A 24,395-nucleotide genomic window follows, 5' to 3' on the forward strand; every position below is an offset into this window, starting at 1 on the left:
GGAGGGAACTCCCTTATCTTTGCTTGTTCAGGAACCCTCCTCGCACAAAGGAAAGGATTTTTTTTTTAATCCCAGCATTGCTGGGTTTTGACAGAGACCTTTCTCCTGCTGTTATGTTTATAAACTTCTTCAAAGCTATGTTGAGGGTGACTATAGTTTTCTCTAATTTTCTAATCTATAGTTCAGTCAGAAGCCGCTGGGTCATTAAAAAGATAACTAAACAAATTTCCCAATCCCATGCGAATATTGGAATGCTCAGAACTGGATATCAGAGGTGTGATATACAGATCTGCTTTAAAACCCAGGAATAACCCATTCAGTCTGAGGAGGTGGCTGACCCTGTACTTATTACATCACCTCCTAGGACTGAGATACACACACACACAACCATATTAATTGCTTTTATTTGTAAAGAGCAAGCAGTGAAATTCCTCTGGCCATGATTATGATAATGAGCACATAAACATCATGAATGCAAAAGCTTGTGAACTTGTGACCAGTTTTTCTTGGATGTAGATCAATGCAGACATGTGTATCAGTACAAGAACTGTAAATCTTAAATGCCAAAGAGTAACACTGGACTAGGAACAAGGTAACGTCTAATGTTCAGTTAAGGGTAAGAATTGTAACCTCGGCACGGTAGCACGCATCTGTAACATGCTGAGTCAGGAGTATTGCAAGGCTAAGACTTGTCCAGCTACATAATGAGTTCAAGTCGAACATTGGCAAAATAGTGAGATCCTGTCTCAAATTAATAATAATAATAATAATAATGGATGTACCTCAATGGTAGCGTATTTGCTAGGCATAAAGTCCCGAGTTGAATTTCGAGTACAAAAAAAAAAAATAAGTTTTTGTGAGTAATGACTTCAATCTGCACTTTAGGCACAAAGGAGGTTGATGACCTCACAAACCAATGAGTCCGTGATTTTCAGGTCGTGGAAGTATACAAAGGCATATGAAATTCAGTTCCTATTATTAAAGAGTTCCCTTAGAACCAGTCATTAGAGGTGATAGGTTTCGTGCAGTTAGGAGAAGTTATAATGCAAGACAGTGATTGACGGGTGCAGCTGGAGTTCAGAGAAGGAACACATCCCTTCCAGATGGATTGACTGGGCTCTAGTTTGTGGAGAATGTGATACATACAAACAAGATGGCTGATGTTTGTCAGGACCCTAGTTTGCCTAATGCCTGCTGCTGTACTCTGCCTGGATACCATGTGAATGCGTGTCATGATCCTGCCCTACAAGAGTGTGCAAGAGGTCAAGAAAATGCCTCCTAAGCAGATAGATGCGCAAAGAGCAATTATCAGCCTATTTCAAGATGACATTAGCAATGATGGTGACAGAAGGCAGTTCATGGTTAGCTATGCTAATTAGCTACGCAGCAAACAATGGCTTTAGACATTAGCGGAGGAAGTGCTTGCTTCCCTGACCTATCTGCTGCATTCAGCAGAAACCCTGGACTGCTGCTACCCCCACCTCTGTGGTTTGATCTCATCTCTCAACGCTAGTGTAGTTCGGGGCTCAGATTTGGTTTTCTTAGTCTATAACCAGCTGTGGAGCATCTGATCAGCTTCCATGGCCATAAATCACAGCTATGTTCTGATGGTTGGCAATCCTCAGCTCTGACATTGACCTGACGTCCTGTTCTATGCATCTGACCCCTACTTGGGGTAGCATAAATCCCTACTTGGTGACTAGAAAGCATCTCAGTTTCAAAGTGTTCAGTAGTATTTTCCTTTGGCACGTCTCCCATCTCCAGTTACATGCATCCCCTGAAGTCCATGTATTGGACTTAATTCTCAATGCAACACGTTGGGAGAAGGAATTCGTTACCAGGGGCTCTACTCTCTCGGTGGGATTAATGCTGTTATGGAAGTAGGATTTACTTAAAAAATAATATAAACCCCTCTTTCATGCATTTTCTTCTTCTCTTCCACTTTTTCTGCATGGCATGACAGAGCAGTGAAACCATCACTAGTTTTGAGCCTCTGGACTGGATTTTCCACGCTCTAGAACTGTAGTACATGTATACCTGTTCTTTGTGAATTGCCCACTTTCCACTGGTCACCTACAGAAGCACACACTGGCCTTGCAGGCTATTTCATCTCAGCAAAATGGCAGCTCCCTTCTTCCAGCCACTCGGGCAGCCCCCACCCTAAGAAGATCACTGCAAGCACTTTAATTTTCCGTTATTCATCAAAAAAATCTAGAGTGGGCTTCTTCACTCAGGACTCCTCAAGCTTGACAAGTCCTTGATCTGGTCTTTCTTCGCTTCTTTGGCTCCATCCTTCCTCCTTCACTGAGATCCTCCTGCCCAGACCTTCCTCTTTTCTGCGCTATGTCAGTCTGTCCAAATGTGAGCGCCTGTCCCAGAGTACATCCAGCAGTCATTGGGTAATTTGGCAGCTTAGCTACAGGACCTGTTTAAAGGCTTGCTGTCTAGCTGTGGTATTGACTCAGCTGATGGGTTGACTTAATTAGCCGCTTAGAATCTAGTTTCTCTGCAAGAAATTTCACACATACAAATCTGCAATTCTGAGAAACCTGATGAAATAATGACCAGTTTATCCCGAAAAGCTTTGTAATCTAGTAGCCAACTGTCTAAGTAAATGCCAAGGTAATTAGAGAATCACCCAAGTACAGCGCTTGCCAGGGCTTCATGCCAATATCCTCTTTTCCTCTCACTGTGATATCTGTTCTGTGAGCATCCCCTCCTCTGTTTCTTCCTCCCAAGAGCTAGTTCTGTCAACTCGGAATGTCCCCCTGGGGCTCTCCTTCACACCTCTGTATTTCATGTATCTCCTGTTCTGTTCCTCTCCCAGTACCCTTATTTCTACTGAACCATCATGGGAATTTAAGAGTTTCTGAGATAATCTCAGAATGTGCTAGTGCATGCGTGCATCTAGGACTCACCTGGAACTTCTTTAGGAAGGGCATGGGACCAAAGATCTGTTAGGCCAAGTTAAATGACACCCCCGTTGAATAGTAATAGTAATGGCCAGGATAAGTGGAAAAAATCCAAGTTGAACTCTATTTGACTCTACATTTTTTTTTGTTTTTGTTTTTGTTTTTGTTTTTGTTTTTTTTTTTTTTTTTTTGCCAAACTGCTCTAAATAGAAGCACTAAAGCTCTTCTAGGATTAGATTCCAGAAGCATTTGGTTGGCAACAACTGTCATGTTTTTCAAAAGCAACATGATTTACTTTCTTTTCTGTTCTACAGGTATTGTGTATACATCATGTGTATGTATCTGGGACTCTGAAGAGGCACAATTGTGATAATAAAACTAGAAGCCTAAAATAAAAATTGAGATCAGGGTTGTAATAACTGAACATCAAGAAACTTGATATTTATTACTTGCTAAAACTTGTTTTTAAAAAGATCAATTAATTAGTTAATGAATTTGGGTCTGCGTGTGTAAACATATGCATATATGTGTGGGGGTATTGCACCCACCTGCACGTGCTGACTGCAGAAGGGTGTTTAGTGTCTGCCTTTATCACTTTCTGCCTGTCCCTTTGAGTAAAGGTTTTCCCCAAGCCTAGATGCACATATTTTCTGTTGTGGTTGTTCAGGTAGTCTGGAAGCTAGCAAGGCTAAAACATCTTCCTGTCTCTGCCCTCCTTGGAGCTGAAGTTACAGGCCTTTGAGGGGCACTCAGATTATCAAGTGTGTGCTGGGATCTTAACTCTGATTCTCATGCGTGTATAGCAAGTGCCCTTAACTGCTGAGCCATCTCTCCACCCCTCCCCCAGAACTCATCAGAATCCCTGCAAGTAACCTAAACTCAGTCATTATACTTATGAACTGTAGCAGGAGGAAACAATCACGGGAATGAACAAGGACTGATCCAGGAGATCTACTTAAACAGTAAAAACGGCAAATTGACAGAGAAGACCGTGGATGGAATTGTCTTTAATTTGCCAACCAGCTCCCAAATAAAGAAATGGAGACATTATTAATTATGAACTTTCAGCCTTAACTCAGGCTTGTCCCATTTACTCTTTTAACTTAATTTAACCTGTTTCTATTCACCTGTGTTTTGCCTCAGGGCTTTCTACCTTTCTTTCATTCTGTATGTCCAACTTTTCTGCTTCCTCCAAGTCTATCTGGCTGATCCCTGGCGTCTCCTTGGCATTTCTTTTTCTTTCTTCCCCAGCCTAAATTCCTCCTACTTACTGTTCTTGCCTGGAAATTCTACCTATACCTTCTCCCTTGCTATTGGTTATTTAGCTTTCTCTTAGACCCATCTTAGGCAGGCAACGTAAAACAGCAACACATCTTTACATAATTAAACAAATTTTGTGCCAGAAGACCACAATGTTTCCATATAATCTTCCTATTCAACAATGTGAATGTGTAGTTGATGGCAGGAAACAATGTTTATGTGAAGTTTGAAGGTTTTAAAAACGCTTATCTGAGCTATATACTTCTTTTGAATAGATATACCCCTGCAGCCACCTGCCTGCCACTCCCACACACAGATTTCTGAAGAAAATACCTAAAATATCAGTGGTTATTTTTGGGTGAATTATGAGATATTATATTTGCTTTCTTTTGTCTACACATTCTCAGTTTTCTGTAAGACATATGAACAATTTCTAGGCAAATAACAGTTTCAAGAGTTTATTTCCAGATTTTTTTCCAGTCTGGGAAAAAATGTTAGTGGTTGGAGTGTTTATGAAACCTGAGAATATTTAACTATTCTTCCTTATGACTTGTTTGATTTAAACTGAGTCGCCCATTTTAAGTGTTTGTTATTAAACAGACACTTGCCAAGTGTAAACTAAGGAGGAGACTTGGTTCTGTCAGTAGATTGCCCACATAATACAAGCAGCCAAACTAAGCAACACAGTTTGCCCTTGTAGCCAGATCTAAGTAGGACATTATAAAATATCCACTTAATATGATATTTTGAAGAATCAAATTAAATTTTCAGTTTTTCTTGAGTTACTTTTGACATTTGCTTATTTTATTCCTCAGAGCCAAGGGAATGATAAAAAGAATATCTACAGGCTTCCACAAAAAGTAACTTTTAATTGTAAAAACTCAATTTAAATGGTCAAATATTGATTGAACAATTGTGTGCACCCACAGCACTGTATTAAACATAGTTGGACATTAGAATAACCCAGGACTGCAAATATATTGAGAAAACTCAGTTTTGACAGCAAGACAGAAAGCTAATAATTATACCCTCTAACATTTATAATGTATGTAATGAGCTTCAATATAAATATATTATATATATGCCTCCTATGAAGGTATAATATATATGTGTCTATGCATGTACATCAATATAAACAGAGAATAATACATTCAAGAGTCATGGACAAGCAAAGGAAACAAACAAGGGAGTTAAGACAAACCTATAAAATAAGGAAAGTCACTGTAACTTACCAATCTGACAAAACATTGAGATGCATAATATGTAAGGAATTTTACAAATTCAATAATAAAAATATAATTCAATTCAAATTCGCCAAAGGATGGATAACTATTTCTCAAGGAAGAAATTCAGTTAGTCAACAAACTTATTCAGAAATGCCCAACTTCATTAATGAGGATAGACATGTAAGTTAAAAATACAGTTTGCCAACACCTCACCTCAGTTAGAATGGTATTATCAAAAAGAAGATAAACATCAAGTCAGGAAAGGGGTGTGTCTCATACACTGTTGGTGGCAGTGTGAATTAGGGCAGTACCAGAAAAGTGACAATGAGATTCCTCAAGAAATTAAACTAGAGCTACTGTATGAGCTATAACTTCTCTCTTGGGCACATATTCAAGGAAAAGGATACTAATAACATTTGCGTGCCTGCTTTTGTCGCTGTGTTTTGCACAATAGCTAAGATTTATAATCAACCCCAATGACCATAAATGGATCAACAGTGTATAACCTAACTTTTCTCAGTGCTGTAGCCAAATATTTGGCAAGAAGCAAGGCAAGTGCGTTTATTCTGGCTTATAGTTTAGGAATGGATGGCCGTTGTGTCTGGGAAGGCATGGTGGAAAGGGTGTGGATCTGCAGTAGAGAAGCAGGTGTCCAGGAAGTGGCGCCAGGCTATGGAACTTCAAAACCCGCCCCACACTAATCCATTTCCTCCAGCAAAACTCCATTTGCTGAACAGTCCCAGCAGCTGGGGACCAAGTATGAAAGCTTAGGCACCTATGAGGGACATCCACATTGAAACCACAGCAAATAGGTCAAGAAAATGTTTATACATATCCAGTTGCTTTATTCAGCCATTAAAAAATAATGTCATCCTCTTATTTGCAAGCAAGTGGATTAGGATTGGGGACAGAATGTTGGCAGAAATAAATCAGTCACAGTGTGGCCAATTCTCCATGCCCCCTCTTTTAGGAGGACATTGCACATTCCCTCTCATAGAGGGCATTGTGTGTAGAATGCTTACTAGAAGCTGGAAGATTGGGAGCAAGGCTCATAGGAGGATAGATAGTGGGTACCCATAAGCAATTAAGATTAGTAAATTCTAGTTTCAGAGGAACAGCAGTATGGAGGGAGCTGAGTTCACAGGAATGTATTGTATATTGTAACGAGAAGAGTGTAGGCTGAAGTCTCCCAATGCAAAGTTATAAAGAGATGGCAATGTTATGGTCCAATTTAATTCATACATATTCCATGCATATATTGCAGTATTGTATTGTGCCCCCCAAGGGGTGAGGAAGTATAATCATTACCTATTAGCTCAATTTTTTAAAGTTTTAAGGATATGGTAGTGTTAACTAGTCCAATTTGACCTATACACATTATATGTGGTGTTAACTAGCCCAATTTGACCTATACACACTGCATATGTGTATTAAATTATTTCATTATTCTATAAGGTTATACAATTAAAATAATTTTTGAAAGACAGATAAAGTTATGAAAGAAAAAGATTAACCCTAACAAATAGGATAAAATCTTCCTTTAAGGATATAATTTTTGGCTGAGAATTAAAGTTATATTAGACATACTTGGTTATGTGACAAAATAAAATCCAAACTAGATGAAGTAAACAGAGCCAGTGGGTTTGCAGGGGAAGGATTTCTTGCTTGGCAAGGGTAGAGTCAGGGGATAATATGATATTATTAGGTATAGCTTTCCTCACTACACGGCCTTCTCTACACCAATGTTCTACCAAAGTTAACTACAAAAACTGGCAGTTACATTTTATCCCTTTATGATAGCAAAATGCCATAAACAGTGATTTAAATAAGAGAAGTTTGTTTCTCACAGTCCATAGATTTATAAGTCCAGAATTAAGTTACCAGTAGATTCAATGCCTGGTGATGGAGCTCTTTCTAGACATTATAATGCTACATAATAAGAAAATAGGAGTTTCTCCCAGGTCTCTTTTATAAACTTACTAATTCGTTCATGGGGTGACCACCCCAATGACAGAGAAATCTCACAAGGACCTTCTAACACTTATTTTTTTATTGCTATGACAAAATACCATAACCACAGGGTTGGGTAGGTTTGGAGGTGGGGGAAGCTCTGGGAGGAGTTGGGGGAGGAGAAAGAATGTGATCAAAATACATTGTATGGAATTCTCTAAATAAAAATAAAACATCAAAAAGAATGCACTTAGGCTATAGTTTATTATGTTGAATTTTTAAAAACAAAAAACACACAATAAAACCCCAAGGCCAAAAGAAGGAGAATTTATTTTGGCTTTTGATTCCAAAAGATGAGTCCATCGTGGCAGGGAAAACATGCCAGTGTAGGAAGCTAGGATGCTGCATCTTCCACCCACAAACAGAGAACAGAGAGAGAACTGGAGATGAGGTGAGGCTTTAGGCACCTGTGTACTCCTAGTGATGTACTTCTCAGTAAAACTTTGCCTCCTAAGGGTCCAGTAGCCTTTTTCGCCAGCACCAACTGGGGACCAAATGTTCAAATACCTAAGCCTATGGGGATATTTCTCAGTCAAACCACCACAGAACCCTCTCTCCCAATCCAATTATTTTGAATGTGAGATTTGAAGATATGAATTGGGAAGGGGGGAAATTGGAAACATTCAGCCTGTAGCACATACACTAAGAGATAACAGATTGACTGGTCTGCTAGCTAGCATGTGTACCAGAGCAAAAAGAGGGACGTGATTGGAGAATTCCAGCAGGATCAGATAGTACTAAAGACCTATGGGTCTTGATACTCCTCTCAAATGCAAAAGAAAGGACAGAGAATTGGGCAAAATACCTAGACAAATATAATCCTTACTAAATTTGATTTAACTGGATAGTGTGTTATGTGAGAACAAGGCATTTTTGAGTACATGAAAGAGCTTGAACCATGATGTAAAAGCAGGAAAATCAAGGAATAGATTTCCAGGTACCTGTAGGGTACAAAGTAATTATGTATTAGTTATTATAATCTTTGAATTATTGTACTTTCATAAATCTATTTTTCTTTACTAAGAACTATATTTGGACATATTTGCATATATATCATACACATTTGGTGCAAATTCAACATCTTGACATTTTACTTTATAATTGAAAAACAAAATATCACACATATTTAGGTTCAGAAACATGCTATCTTTATATACGCTTACATTATAAAATGGCTACATCACCTCAGCAATATATCTTTGTGTGTGTGAGATTAAAACACTGAAAATGTACTCTCAACAATTTTTCAGGTATGTATCATAATATAGATGATAAATAATGGATCTCTTGAACTTGCTTCTTCTAAGGAAAACTTTATGATTTTGACAAGCAACTCCCAACCCCTCCTAGCCTCTGGGATAATTTTTCTCTCTATTCTTTAAGTTTGACATTGTTATACTTTCTAAGTAAATCAAGTAGTATTCATGCTGAAAATAATTTATTTTAGTCACTAATTTATTTTATTTATTTATTCATTTGTTTTAACTAATTTATTTTAGCCCAAGTTCATCTGCATTGTCACATAAAATTTCATTATTTGTTTAAAGACCAGTGGCATACCATTGGGTAAATGCAAACTTTATCTGATTCTCCATTGGATAGACATATAGATAGTTTGATTCTCCATTGGATAGACATGTAGATAGTTTGATTATCTATTGGATAGACATGTAGATAGTTTGTATTTCTTAGTTATTGTGAATAATACAAGGAGCACGACATTGCAGTGCTCTGTTTGGCCTTCTGATTTCGGTTCCCTTGGATATAATTTAGAAGTGAGGTCTGGATCACATGACACCTCCACAGGGTTCTCCATGGTGAATAAATCCATTTGCATTCTCACCTAGAGTACATAGGGTTTCCCTTCCTCCATGTCTTTACCAATTCTTCTTATTGTTTATAGTTTCAATAATAACTATCCTAACAGATGTGAACTGATAAGTCATTGGGATTTTACTCTGCATTTTTGTAGTGATTGGTTATGTTGAGCATTTTGGCGAATACTTTCTGGTTCCTAGTGTTTTGTCTGGAGAACTGCCTAGTCTCTTGTCCATTTTAACTCTGATGGTTTTGCTTTTGAACCTTTAGTCTATTTTGAGTTGATTTTTGCAAAGTGGTTAGTCAGTTTTCCTAGCATACTACTAAGAGGGTCCTTTCTTCATTGTTTGTTAAAATCAATTGACCATAAATGTGTAGGTCTGTTTCTTAGCTCCCTGCTTTGCTTAGTGGAATATGTGCCTAGATTTATGTTGGTACTATACCGGTTTGTTAACTAAAATATCATGGCATAGTTAAACAATCACTGAAATTGCTAAAATGTTAGTAAGAATTTGAAGATGACATAGATAAATGGCAAGATAGAAATATATTTCGAGACAGAAAAATATTGTTCTTAAAATGTCCATACAACACAAAGAAATATTTATCAAAACTCCAAGGATATTTTCTCAGAAATAGAAAAAAGAATGATAAAATTTTTATGAAACTATAAAATATCATGGATAGCCAAAGTACCTTTGAACCATCAAGAGCTAATAAAGTTACCACATTACCTGGTTTTAAACCCTTGTAATGGCTTGAATGTGATGTAAACCTTCTATTTGAAGTATATCCCATGATAAACACTTCTGCAAAATACCACATTAAATTGTCAGCATCAACACTCAGCTTTAATTTCTGTTTTATAGATCTGAATAACTATTGATTTGTCTTAGGATAGTGCTTTCTTAAACTTTTGTCAAAAGTAAATTTTAGTTCACTTAAAGTAGAATTTGATTTTAAGCTCTTAGAACATTGCCTGTTTTGAGTAAATGATTAATAAATATATGTGGATGTTTCCATGAATTTATAACAGTAATCGTAAAACCATCTATCACTTTTAAAAGCCGATTTGGACCAGATGTTTGTTTGTTCCTTAGCACAGCCGTGCCTGGATGTGAATTCATTTTATGATTCACAGAGTCCCCAAGGGCCCGTGGTGATAGGATTGAAACCAGGCCAATTGATGTTTTAATCCTTTCTGTCCTTCAGGAAGAAATGGAATTAAAAACTAAGTTTCTGTTGTTCAGAGTTTGTTGCACTGAGCTAAGATTATAGATAGAAAGTAGAATTAGATTTTTGCTAAATGGATTTATAATCTAAATTAGATATACAGGATAGTGACCTTGGCAAACAAAAGGTAGAAGTGGCAACTTGGTGAAAAGTCAGTAGAAACTGCAGAAGTTCAGAGATGACGGCTAGCTTGTGAGTGGTGTTTGCTGATCTTTACGTGACTGTAGGCCTGCAAGGTCATGGTGCTGGATCTGTCTTAATCTCCGTGCATAACTCCACACATGGCACCTTGCTTTACTCTGTATTTCTTCAAGATGGCTCATATTTCACAGTGCACTTCAAACTGATAAATAATAAAAAGATTGCTTGGTACAATAGGTCTATATGGTTTTGACCAGTTGAATAGTAAATTATTAAATGATAATTTCATACATGTTAGCTAACATGAGCTAGTAATCGTTAATGTGAGTCTACACATTTTGTATGATATTGAGTATGCCTTATAAGAGAGAAAACAGAAGCCCCCCAAAGTCCTAGATTTCATGCAAAAGAGCCACACATCTTCTTTCCTCCTCAGTGAATCCTTAATGAAGGGGTATTCTTGGGGACCCTGGATTAGAGACCTAAAAGCCAGTCTTGATTATAATCACAATGTAGCAGTTAGTGTAGAGATGTAGATCGTTTGTTTAAGCAATATATTTTTCAGTGCTAGGAGCCAGATTCATGGCTTCATGCACTTTATGTAAGCACTTCACCACTGAACTACACCTACACTCGGTCCTAATAAATTCAGAATACATAAAAGTAGTTGGAAAAGCTGAGCACCGTGGCACACACCTTGAAGCCCAGCACTCAGGACACAGAGGCAGGAGGATCTCTGTGAGTTCAATGCCAGTTTGGACCACACAGTGAATTCCAGGATAGCCAGGGCTATGTATAGAAAAAGTCTGTCTCAAAACAAAACAACAGCAAAAAAGTACTTGGGAAAGGCTGCCTAAGGTTAGACTGAAATATGTAATTGAATGGATTTGATGACAAGTGAGTTTGGGGGTTATCTCAAGGACAGTGGTGATGAGATGGGAACAAGGAATTCCTCAGCGATGAATGAGATAAATGTCTGAAGTATAGCTGTGTGGCGTAAGAAATAACCCATGCAGTCATGGTGTTTGGCAAAGGTTCAATGTGAAGTCATCCTTTTAACTTCAGTGACAAAATGTGCTTACCAAAATAACAGGCATGTACGAGATGGAGAACACATTGACTCATGTCCAGAAGAAGACCAATATGCTGCTCACTTCTCTCTGCTCTAACAGACTTTGAGGACAAAATCTTCAGCCTTCATCAGAAGAACCCCATCAACTCCTCTCTTGCTGCACATCCATGACCTCAGTCACAATAAACCATGGAAAATGGCACTAATTCCTGGTTTTCTGTTGTATACTAACCTCAGCTGATCCTACACCAATGCAGCTGTATCCTGAATCAGCATAATTTAATTATGACAGAGGAAATACTCTTTAAAATTAAGACCAAATCAGAGTGTTTGCCACCACACTAAGATGACTGAACACAGTCAGCTAAGCCTGTCTCTACTCATCACTCCCTGTGATCAGATCTCTCGTCCACTACATGTCCTTGGCATCCTCTTAAATAGTGAGGTGTGGTAATATATGCTCGCAATTTCTCCTACATGTCCTAGGACATAGAAGGTACCTAGGACATATCTGGTGAAAGACGAATAAATAAGATTTCATGATAAACATATATGAGTATAAGAATGATCACACTGAGTTTTGAGAATATGCTTGAGATTATAACATATGGCAAACCCTTAATTAGTATATTTATCTCTAAGGAAAATTTATTTGCCATCAGTTCTGTGGTTTAAAACACAACATCTGTGGTTTAAAACTGCTTTGAAAATAGTTACTTGAAAAAAGATATAGTTTGAGTTCTGCGGTGAAAGCAGTAAAATTTCCTATTTTTATTTTTTGTGTGTGTTTGTGGGATATGACATATGTATCACGGAGACCAGAAGAAGGTATCAATCAGATCCCCTGGAACTGGAGTTACAGGAAGTTATGGGTAGTCAGGTGTAGTGCTTGGATTTGAACTCGGGTCTTCTAAAAGAGCAGCGAGTGAACCACGAAGCCATCGTTCCATCTTGACAGTAAAATATTCTAAGTTTACTGGTTCATGCTTGCATAGAGGGCAGTTAATAAAAATGCCATTACGTCTAAATCTTCCCAACCCAATTTATATTGAGAAACAGTGCTATACACTCAAGTCAAAATTTTTTGTTGGTGGTTTTAAGACAGAGGTATTATACATCATCATAATTTCCTTGATGAAAATCTATACATTTACATTTAGAAGTCCTAAGTGAGCATGTTCACAGAGAAGGATGAGGGCTGGTGGGTAAATCCTTGCTGTTTAGCAGGAGGAAGTGTGGAGCACACAATGGCTCTCTTCCGACTGGTTAATGCTCAGAGGTTCTGCTTCTTCAGGTTGACAGGCTGGACGTGGAAGGCTTGTTTAGCAACATTGAATCCGTCCACCAGATATCTGCCAAGCTACTGTCCTTGTTGGAAGAGGCCACAACAGACGTGGAACCGGCCATGCAAGTAATCGGTATGTTTGTTCTTTCTTGAACTCTACAGTACAACAGGAAACAGTATTTTAATAACCCCCTGGTACTTTGGTTTTATGTTTCTGACGCACAAAGCTTCCCAGGAGATATATAAATGCCAAGTCTGCCTTCAGGTTCATTGTAATTACACAAACTCCACGTTTATCTCCAAATGGGTTTATAGCCATTTGTGGAGGTCCCTCAGTAGCACGGAACACAGACAGAATTCTTTCCATTTAGCACTAATAGAAAATAGCAACACATTTAGAAAATGGTAAGGGATTAAGCTAATGTGAAGAGCTATTTAGAGGAGGAGTAGGGAGGGAATACATTTGGGAAGGGTACTGAAGACAAATTTGAAATTCAGGTAATTCAACTTTGAATGTCATCTCTTCCACGACTTTGACTGAGTGAAATAGTGCACCGCAGTAAACTGGAATCCAGCCTATTTCCTTTCCTGGCACTTTGGTGTGCCACATGCAGGGTGCCGGCTAATACAGTGAGGACACATGGACCTGAGGAGCTAGAAATGGCCCCGAATTGTTCTGGTGGCCCTTAGAGGTGTATATGAGGCTGCAAACCCTTCCATCCTCACTGGGTACAGCAGCTAGTTGTGCCATGGCCTATGCTGTGTGGCATGCACTATGGCCCCTGAGAAACATGAGGCCATCAGAAAGTCTATTGGTGGAGTTGGTGAGATGCGCAGGGATTTCCAATTAGATGTGAATGCAATGTGTGCGGGGAACAGAGGCTGGCAGCTTTGCATGGGAGTTTCTGCCTGTTCCTGCAGCAGCAGTCAGGACACTTGTTGTATGTTAGGTATCTTGTAGCACGATCCTAATTGGTATTAATAATAAAAATTAGAGTCAGCTATCAGAAGTTGAAAGCTGAAGGATCGGAGAAGTGGAACGGCCAGTCCCTTGAGTTCTTGTCTCTGCCAATGCTCAGACCAAAGGGGGGATCCTGTCCTCAGACTGCCTCCAAGACTGACTGCCTCCAAGACTGACTGCCTCAAACTTGCTGGACTGCTCCTCAGACTTCATTGAGCTCCTGTCTCCTCCCACCTTATATTCCTCTCTCAACCCATCCATATCACTCCTGTCTCCATCTCACTAGTCCTGGGATTAAAGGCGTGGGATCCTAAGTGCTGGGATGAATTCCCTTTGTGTGAACTCTGTTTCTCTTTTAGAATGGATCAAATGTGTATCCCAGGGTGGCCTTGAGTTAACAGAGATCCATCTGTCCCCCCAAGTCCTGGGATTAAAGATATGTGTTACTACTGCCTGGCCTCTAGTGGCTTCGCTTTGCACTCTGATCTCTCTGATCTTCAGGCAAGTTTTATTTGTTAAAACACAAACAAAATATCACTACAATATCCAACCCTCTTGTTATTATTTGGTTATGCTTACTATAATTGTGCAACAAACCCTTCAGATATAAAGACTCATTGTAGTCACATAATGTAGGTATTGCTTTTTCTGCTTCTCAAGAAAGTTGATGATGAACATATGAATATCAGAATGCTTATCCTGTATACAGACCTTAACATAGTCGTCACTAAACACAAACTAACCAGGAGACAGATATCTGCTGAAGAAGCAGCAACATTCACGTGAGAAAACATTAGTCATCGTTTTAAAAAGATTGCTCAAGAAAGGTGATAGTATACGCAGAGCTGCTCAAAGTGTGTTTGCAAACCATTCCAAAGATTGTTCACGTACATCAGATAACATCTACTCTCCACTGACTTCATGCAAACTTATTTCAAAGGTTCCTTGGTCCTATGAAGCATATAAAAACAGTGGCTACTAGTGGGGTGACACCCTCAATGAAGGTTTTGCAGTTAAGGGATGGGTGTATCAGTTAATAGAGAAAGCAAATATGGAATGCCAGCTCATTCTAGTAACAAATACACTTTTAAATAAAAATTGCAGAACCAGAAACGAATTTGGAGAAATTTATTATTCAAAAATTGATTGATCTCATTGTAAGTATTACTGTAGCCACGTCTTAAAAATCAGTATTATAGGAGTTGAAGGGAAGAATTAGCAGTTAAGTGCACATATTGCTTTTGCAGATGAATTACATTTCACTCATGTTCCCAAGCACTGGTAACTCCAACTTCACCATCCCTGCAATGGCTGTGGCTGGTTTGTGAAGAGGCCTATGGAGTAGCATTGCAGTGTTTTAATTAAGCTATTCAGCAAACAGAAAAATTGGCTTCAGATTTTTGATGTCTACAGGTTGCAATTACAAAACTATATTATAAACAGAAAGGCACTGGAATTTGTCCTTACCAAAACAAAGAATGAGCTTGAAAATTAAACGATAAGAGCGTATGTTGTATAAAATATTTTTGAAATTCTGTAAATGAACTTTTGAACACTTGACTCGTGAAAAGAAGCTTTGGAAGGAACACTTCTAGTTTATTCCATTTCACTTTTTAGGTTGGGTCTCATTCCATAGCCCATGCTGGACTGGCATTCATTATGATCCCCCTGCCTCATCCCCTGAGTGTTGGGATCACATTCATAAGCCACCATGCTTGGCTTGATATTCTTTAACATGCTAAAATTGTATTTTGCACTAGATTTTACAATATCACATTTTGAAAAATCATAGATAGAAAAAATTAGTAAGTTTTATCACTTATAAAAAGAAAGAAAAGAATCCAAACAAAGGTAAAAGACAGAAATTTCAAAAGTATTTCAGCTCAAATAAATACACCTTTAAATAGGGATATATACAATTGGAATTTTGACATCTTCCATTTATCAGAATATTCTGAGCCTATTAGATGTTTCTTTATTTACAAAATATTTTCCAATTTAAAGTTCAGTTCATGAATTTGGCAAGTTTAGTCTTGAATCAACTCTATGGGTGAGCACTTGGTGTACAGACACAAGGATGAGGAGTAGAGTTGGAAATCCTTAATACCTGTGAAAAAGTCAGAGCAAACCAGTGTTGTGTGGTGAACAGGAGAGCCATGGGCTGCTGGGGCTTGCTGGCTACCAGTCTACCTGGAAAATGGGCAGCACCAGGATCAGTGAAAGACCCTACCGCAAAAAAATAAGGAAGAGAGCAATAGAAGGCACCTAGTGTCCTCTTCATCAGATCTCCACATACACATGGACATGTTCACACACCTTTATGCACACTTGCAAACATGCATACACCACACACACACAGACACACATACCACGAAATAAATGCATTCAAACATAAAGTCAGTATTAACTTATAATCAATACAACTCAAGGAATATCAACAAACAACAAAAACATTGTTATAAATAAATGGGAATAAAAACCAGCTCTCCAGTAGATCTCAATGTATAAAGACAGAAGTAAAGGAAAAATACAAAAATCCACGGGCAGGCAACCATCATCATTATAACTGCTTCATATAAAATCCACTAGTAAATATGACATATGCTGGGTGCAAGTTAGAGAACTGTAGATGGGAGTTTCTGTCCTGCCTGGTCCGGCAGCCATTTAGTCCCAAAGAAACACACAGAGGCTTATGTTAACGATAAATTTATAAATTGTTTGGCCTGTTAGCTCAGACTTATTATTAACTAGCTCTTACAACTTAAATTAACCCATAATTCTTATCTATATTTAGCCATGTTGCTTGCTACCTTTTCTCAGTGCAGCATTTTCCTCTGCTTCCTCTGCTTCTGGGTGAATTCTTCTTCCCAGAATTCTGTTGGTCTGGTTGGCCCCATACTTCCTGCCTAGCTCCTGGCCAATCAGTGTTTTATTAAACCAATACGAGTGACAAATCCTAGAGCGTTATCCTACAGCAGAGAACACAGATTTCAAAGTCTCAAGGTTTGTCTACCAGTAATTTCTGACATCAGAAAGAAGTACCTTCTAGCAAGAGACGTACTTTAGCCAGGGCAGTGGTGGCACACGCCTTTAATCCCAGCACTCGGGAGGCAGAGGCAGGCGGATCTCTGTGAGTTCGAGACCAGCCTGGTCTACAAGAGCTAGTTCCAGGACAGGCTCCAAAACCACAGAGAAACCCTGTCTCGAAAAAAAGAAAAAAAAAAGAAATGTACTTTAAACAATTGATCAAGGCCAAGAACAGTGGGAATATCAGCCTCACATCACAAACCTTTTGCATTGTGCAGAAGAAAGCATTCAACATATCCAAAAAATATCTTGCTGATAGAAACAGATCAGTTTCCTTTTACTGACAGTTACATTGTAGCTATCTGCTACAGTAACATAGAAAAACTGTGTACAGAATGTTGGGAAACTGTATTGCCTCTGCACTTACTTTATTAGTATGAAATATCAATTCAAATTTTAAAAGACAACACAGTTTACAGAGATCATTCAATTAAAGATGCTTATACTTCCAAATTTTCTAGTCATGCCTGGAAAGATTACAGAAATATTTCAGAAAATTAAAACAATAAAAGTATCATTTTAAAAGTGTCAGTTGGAGCTTTGCTCTCAGGGCCCCTCACCTTTGGTTTCTGAGCTGGCCTTGTGATGCTAATAAAAGAAGCCAAAGTGATATTTCATAACTGCATGGTGAGTTCTACCCCATGATCATAAAGAGAGAAGCTCAAACGACCCAGTCATTCTGAGAAACAGGAATGACCTTAGACAGGTGAGCACAGTCCTCCTCTGCCACTGCTGCTCAGCTGACTGTGAAGGTCTAAGTCTGTCAGCCCCACAGAGAGAGGAGCCGTCGAGTGAAACTGCCCAGCCCTCATTCCAAGGATGAGAGCAATGAGTTGTTTTCAATTGTTTAAGTTTGGGGGTGATGTTTTTGCATAACAGTAGTTAATTCCTACAAAACCCCAAGAAAAACTATTTCAGCTCAAATGCTGAGGAAAGTTTGATTTAGAATGTAGTGTTTGGACTTACTTGGACTTGACTAATTCAGAAGGGTAGCAATTACATGAAAAAGGCCAACTTTCTTTCCTTCTTTCTTTCTTTTTTCTTTCTTTCTCTCGATTTTTTGAGATAGGGTTTCTCTTAGCTTTGGTGTTGGTCCTGGAACTAGCTCTTGTAGACTAGGCTGGCCTCGAACTCTCAGATCCACCTGCCTCTGCCTCCCAAGTATTGGGATTAAAGGCCACTATGGTCCAGCTGCAAATGGCAGTCTTGATGAGAACAGAGTAAAGGCCCTGTGTCAGGAGAGTATGGGAAGATCTTGGGAAGTCCATCAGCATTCCAGTCTGCCTTAGACGCTGTGCAGGTGGCCTCTGAGATCCTCCATATGTCAGTGCAGAGTTCAACGACATTCTTTATCACTAAATCTTTTATTACTTAGATTTAGTAATTTAAACTGATTGACTGAGATGTTTCCAAAATCATGCTACCGCAAAATGAAAAGCACAGGTGTTTCAACCCTGTGCCCTCAGACAGCAAGGATAAGAGTTTGTGACTCACAGCTGCAGTGCCAGATCCACTAGATACCTCGATAAACAAGGAGGAGAAAGTTACTCAAGAAACCTTGGTGTCTGGATGAGGCTCAAGTTTATAAATAGATACAGAAGTTTGCAGGTCTGAGAACGCGGAGAGAACTGTTTGGATTCCAACCACAAAATGGGCTGTAAAATCCACACTGGATCTGGATAGGAAAGTTGTTTTAAACTTTCTAGAGATGAGCTTTGGTCCTTGTTTATATTGAAATTGAAAATATTCTATGACAATTTATGAAAATAGTAAACAAGGATAAGTAAAATAAAAGATGGTACAGAATTTAAGGGCATAATATTATATCTTTTAATATCAGGTTGATTTAGATTCCATCTCTTTCTATTGCTAGGTCTTAGGTAAGTTATGAAACCTCATTGAAGTTCAGCTTCTTTTCTGGAAATTGAAGGCAGTTGTATTTATCGCATATGAGTTTCATGAGGATTCAATAAAATCAAGTATAGAATATACCCGCTGCTTATTCTTAATACTTATTACATAATGTGACTAAATTACTATATTACCCTAGTCATTCTAAATGTACACATCTATTTATAAAGTTTGGTTTCTTTTATATAACAATTGAGTATAATGCAAATTCTTTTGGAAGTTTTAGTAATGCTTTACAAAAAATTAAGATTCAGATTATGTAGTTTCTTTATGCGCTTTGGTATCTATACATCTTCATAATTCCAATACATAAGGATATATTTGACTTTAAGAAGGGAGGTTTAGCCTATATGTCACTTCTGTGTTTGGCAGAGTAAATGATAATTTCTGAAGCTGGTTTCCTAGAGTCTGAATATGCTCGCTTCTGTGATACCCAGCCCTAGTATTGCACTTTCAGGCATGGTGAATGGGAACTGACTCTTCTCTTGTGCTCTTGCAGGCTTGTATAAGTTATTTGAATGAACTGTTGGTTCTTTGTGTTTGCAAGTTATGATTTACTTGCCTATAAAGCAAATATTGTCTTTGATTTTTAACCTTCTGAGTTGATCATATGTAATTGTCAGGCTACCATGTGCTCTTTCCTTTTTTCTTAAATCTCTATTATTACCTCGTTTGTAGTGAACATACTTATTTGGAACTTCATCTCGTAAGGAGATGCATAGGCTCAGATGCCAGGGAGTCTCTATCCAAGCCCACCACAGTGCAAAACAGTCGTCCAATAAACCATAGTTATATAGAGATGAGCTAAAAAGAATGATCACATTTATTTCTGTTTGAACCACAATCTTATACAAAGCCTAGGATAAGTAGCTTTCTTGAGTAGCACAGCTTTACCTTAAGTATTCATACTGACAGAGGAAATTCAGAATGATACAGACTCTACACCACAAGCATGGAGTTCTAAAAGAAAAGAAGAGTTTAATCAGCAGGAACATAAAAGTAGAAGAACCCAATGCACTGGCATCAATGAGGGGCAACTGAGCCACAGTTCTGCCAGGGACATCGACCCTCTTGGGCAAGTTGCCTTTAACAACAATGACTAAAGAAATTTCAAACAGAATTTTTGTTTTTTGTTTTTGCTTTTGTTTTCTCCTTTGCAAGAGAGCAGCTTTAGGGGAATATCACTGCAAAAAAATTTATTTTGGTCGTAGAATTTTTAAAAAGAAGATGGTGGTTTTGTTTTCTAGGATTCTGGCACCTTTGTGTCAGGCAGTTAGAGTGCAATTACCTTCCCTGCTCTTGGTTCTCTCCTTTCTCCACCCCCAATCATCCTTCCAGCACACACACATTAGACTGAGCGGTTGTCCTTCACCACTGAAGAAATGCAGCCAAGGCTTACGTTACCGTGGAAACAGAATCACTTTTGGCCGGGAGACACCTCGCTTCATCAGCACTATTATGAGGCAGAATGGGTTGGGAGGGAAATCAAATATTCTGCCCAGCCGTGTTATAGCTGGCCTCTGGGTGAATAAACGACTTTCAATTAGAGTACTTAAATATCTTTTAACTTCAATAATTATTATTAGAGCCCCAACAGAATTTTACTCGGGAATTATAAAAAAGATGAAGCTTTCACTGTCACGCGGAGACCTAGAAATTCCAGGACACTGGCAAGTGATGGTTTACTTGCATATAAAGCAAGTATTGTCTGATTTTTAACTTTCTGATTTGATAGTATGTATTTGTCAGGCTATCCCTTGCTCTTTCCCATTTCCTTATATCTCTATTATTACCTCATTTGTAGTTAACATTCATATTTGTAACTCCATTTCATATGGAGATGTGTAGACTCAGATGCCAGGGAGCCTCTATCCATGCCCCCTCAGATCCTGCTTCTAGGGCTTAGGTCTGTCCCAAAATTCCCATTTGCTCCCTGGTTGTACTACTTGAGGTCTCTCTTTGTTTTATAACCAACCTTAAATTCACTTGCTTTCCTGTCTTATTTTCTGTTGTTAATGGTTTCCTTTTGCATGTACTACTGTTTTAAAGAGCAGATCTTCAAGACTTACACTGGGAGAAAGATCTACCCAGTTAAATCCCAGAAACAGCAACAGCAAGAACCCCTCAGCCCTTCATCTGAAAAGATGCTCAATTCATAGGATTAATTCCAAGCCACACAAATCTCTCTCTCTCTCTCTCTCTCTCTCTCTCTCTCTCTCTCTCTCTCTCTCTCTCTCTCTTCTCTCTCTCTCTTTCTCTCTCCATACACACATGCACATGCTTGCACGTGCACGCGAGTGCTCACACACACACACACAGCTTCATGTTACTTAAAAATCTAGCTATAAGCAGAGAAAAAAAACATATAATGAAGAGGAAACAAAAGCCTTATCGACTGGATATAAGTTATAAATAAGTGGGACACTTCAGAAGTATCTCAAATAATATGAGGGAACATAGTCACAAAAAAATTAGAACAAAATCATTCCCCAAATCACCATATAAGCCCTGGTATCTGATTCTGACTTAGTGGTCTTCCCGCCTCAGCCAGTGTCCAGCAGAGCACTGGAGTGTGAGGACTAAAACTCATATCTACCCTGTTAGCCTGACTTTGTCACCTCCCAGCAGGACTTGAACCAATCATTTATCTGCTTCCAATTCAGATTTATTCATTCCTAATGCATATAGACAAATAACCTCTTATCTTTTCATGCATGTAGAGAAGGAAGCATTTACATAACATATAAAACCTGTTTCATGTGGCAGGACTTTCTGCTTAATATATATATATATATATATATATAGCAGGTCCACGTCACTGTTAATAAAGCCAGCTACCGCTGTCAGTTCAGCTTCCGAATTATTTCCCATCTCAACTTTACAATGCTTTTTGATAATAGATCTCATCACGTGTTTCCTGTGCATTGCCCTCAACATCTAATGCTGGGCTGGAAGTGAAAGCTTATGCTCAGTTTGAGGTGCTGGGGGCAAGTAATTAAATCAGATTATCATCTGGTATCTACTAGGCCCACTAGTTATATTTCTAATTTTATCACATTATCAAAGAGGATTCATTAAATGTCTGGATTCAATTGGTCCAAGCTGTTTCATAATACTCCCCTAACCTTCCTTATATAGAGAGAAATGTTCTATTAGTTTAAATTCATTTTTAAAATTTATTTCTATTATGTGTTTGCTGGTGCCGGTTCCTGGAAGGTCAGAAGAAGGCATTGAACACCCTGACCTGGAGTTTGAGGTGGTTGATAGCCACCTGATGTGGGTGTTGAGAACCAAACTCAGGTGATCAGGAAGAGCAGCAAGCACTCTCAACCCTTGAATCTTTTCCCCACCCACTCTTTTACTTTGGTTATTGTTGTATCTTGTTTTTTGTCTTTGTTTTTTTCTCTAAATCCTACTGTTTACCTTCCCAAGAATCTTAGGAAATATTGCTAGTAGACTAAATAGCAATAAAACCGCATACCTTATATCTTGTTTCGTCTCCTATAATTTTAATAAGTCAACAATACTTTTTTTCCATTTGGAACATCTATTATGTGTGCACTCTACTTTGAGTTTTGTACACACTACCTATCTTAATTGTAATTATATCTCTATGAAATTTAATCTGTTGTAGCTAGTAATTTATACACAAGACAATAGAGTCAGAGAATTAAAATCCTTTTCTTAAATCTCAAAGCCAGTCAGTAGGATAACTTGATTTAAACACAGGCATAGCTCTCTAATCTAGTCTGCTCTCACTGTGATCCTGTGCACCAACCTGTCAAGTTCTTTATTTGTTCTATAAAAGGAAGAAGAGAAGATAGGAGAGGGGGGAAGGCATGGAAGGAAGGAGAAGAAAGGGGAAGGAAGAAAAGGAAAGGAGAACTATCCACTCAATGTCTTGTGTCCCTTCCAAACAATCTGGGGATCCGGTAAGATAGACCTAACTTTCCAATAGTCAGCACTGAGAACTAGCCAATGAAATGTCACTTTGGGCTGATGAGATCATTTTATCTTTGCTTTGCTCTGCTCAGGAGAGGTATTCATGCAGATCAAAGGACCACTGGAGGATGTTTATAAAATCTACTGCTACCATCACGATGAGGCCCACAGTGTACTGGAGTCCTACGAAAAGGAAGAAGAGCTGAAGCAACATTTGAACCACTGTATCCAGTCCTTAAAGTAAGGCCTTTTCAAATGGAGATTCCCATCTACTCTGGTTGCTTAGCAGGGGCCATTTACAGTGGACAGATACAGAAGGTCACCTACAGCCAGCATTTCACAGGGCTTGCTTTGACAGCTGCTTTATAAAAAGGCAATATGCTACAAGCCCAGAATGACTTTTACTGCTCCCCAAGAAGATGACTAAAATCAAAAAGTGAGACAAAGATTCAAGGCTTTGTAGATATGGGGGAAATGCAACACTGTCAAACAGTAATAATAAAATAAATAAGAAATGGAAGGTAGGCTCTATTCATGCGTTCTTAAAGACCAGTGGGCGGTGAGTTGATTACATTATTCCTGAATAGTCCTTGTTGCCCCAGTTCACTGTGGGGAGAGTGTGAGGATGATTAAGGCTGGGTGAAAGTTAGCTTCAGGACAATTAAACATTCTGCCTTCTTCACTCCGAACACGTGAGGGGGCGGTAGTGCTGCTACGGAAGTTTGAATAAGAGTTTTTCTTTAAAGCTCTTTCTATTCTCCAAACAATTAGTAAGCACAGATTTTATCTTATCTTTGTAAATAGGGGCTGTGAGACTGTGTTTGCTCTGACCTTTCAGATGAAACTGAAGTCATATTTAAAGCTAAGCTCATTCCCCTTTTCCTCATCCTGTCAAGTTCTCCTACAGACTCTTCATTCTTGAGGGTGGTCTACTGCTGAACGAGCGGCACCCAATCAGGGGTTAGCCAGCTTGAGGGGGCGGAAGTGTGAAGCCAAGATGTGCCAGTCTGAACGTCCAGCACACCTTCATGTGTTCTATTGGGTGAGGGCAAGAGGAGGAGTCCTCCTTTTACAGGATGAGTTTGTGCAGCATTGGGGTGCAGTGGGGAGACTAAATGAGGCCACTCTGGAGGACGACACTCCAGGCTCCAGTTAGAACTGAAATGGGTTTAATTTGGTTTCCATGGCTTCAAATTAAAAAAAAAAAAAAAAAAAAAGATTAAATTCCACTCTATTGCCCCCTACTGGCCAAAAATTGCAGGCCTTTCACATTTTCCCATAACTTGAGAGGGGGAAAAAAGTGAACCATTCTGGAAGGCTTGTGCTGCTGTGTGTATACATCTTGGTGCTGACAAAGCAAAAATAAAACTTGATACTCCCCAAGGAGACTGACCTGTTCAGATGACTCACGTGTGGGGGGTAAGCAGTTCTGCCTGGTGTTTGCTATTTCAGTGTAGGCCAGCGTCAGCAGGTCAGCAGGAAGAAAAATTAAAGTGTAAAATAATTGTATTTGCTTAACTAAGTTCATAGATGAAGA

The 24,395-nt window shown here is 38.7% G+C and overlaps 1 protein-coding gene across 2 annotated transcripts in view; it reads left to right on the forward strand.

Annotated features, from left to right (window-relative positions):
* Positions 1 to 24,395, forward strand: part of Arhgef38 (Rho guanine nucleotide exchange factor 38) — an 88,382-nt gene that overhangs the window by 33,132 nt on the left and 30,855 nt on the right. For both annotated transcript variants that reach the window (XM_075981299.1, XM_075981300.1), the window contains exons 3-4: positions 12,967 to 13,090; positions 22,951 to 23,098. In XM_075981299.1, the coding sequence (XP_075837414.1) occupies positions 12,967 to 13,090; positions 22,951 to 23,098 (272 nt within the window). The remainder of the gene's footprint in view (positions 1 to 12,966; positions 13,091 to 22,950; positions 23,099 to 24,395) is intronic.

Source organism: Microtus pennsylvanicus, chromosome 7 (assembly GCF_037038515.1).
Source record: "Microtus pennsylvanicus isolate mMicPen1 chromosome 7, mMicPen1.hap1, whole genome shotgun sequence".
Classification (NCBI taxonomy): Eukaryota; Metazoa; Chordata; class Mammalia; order Rodentia; family Cricetidae; genus Microtus; species Microtus pennsylvanicus.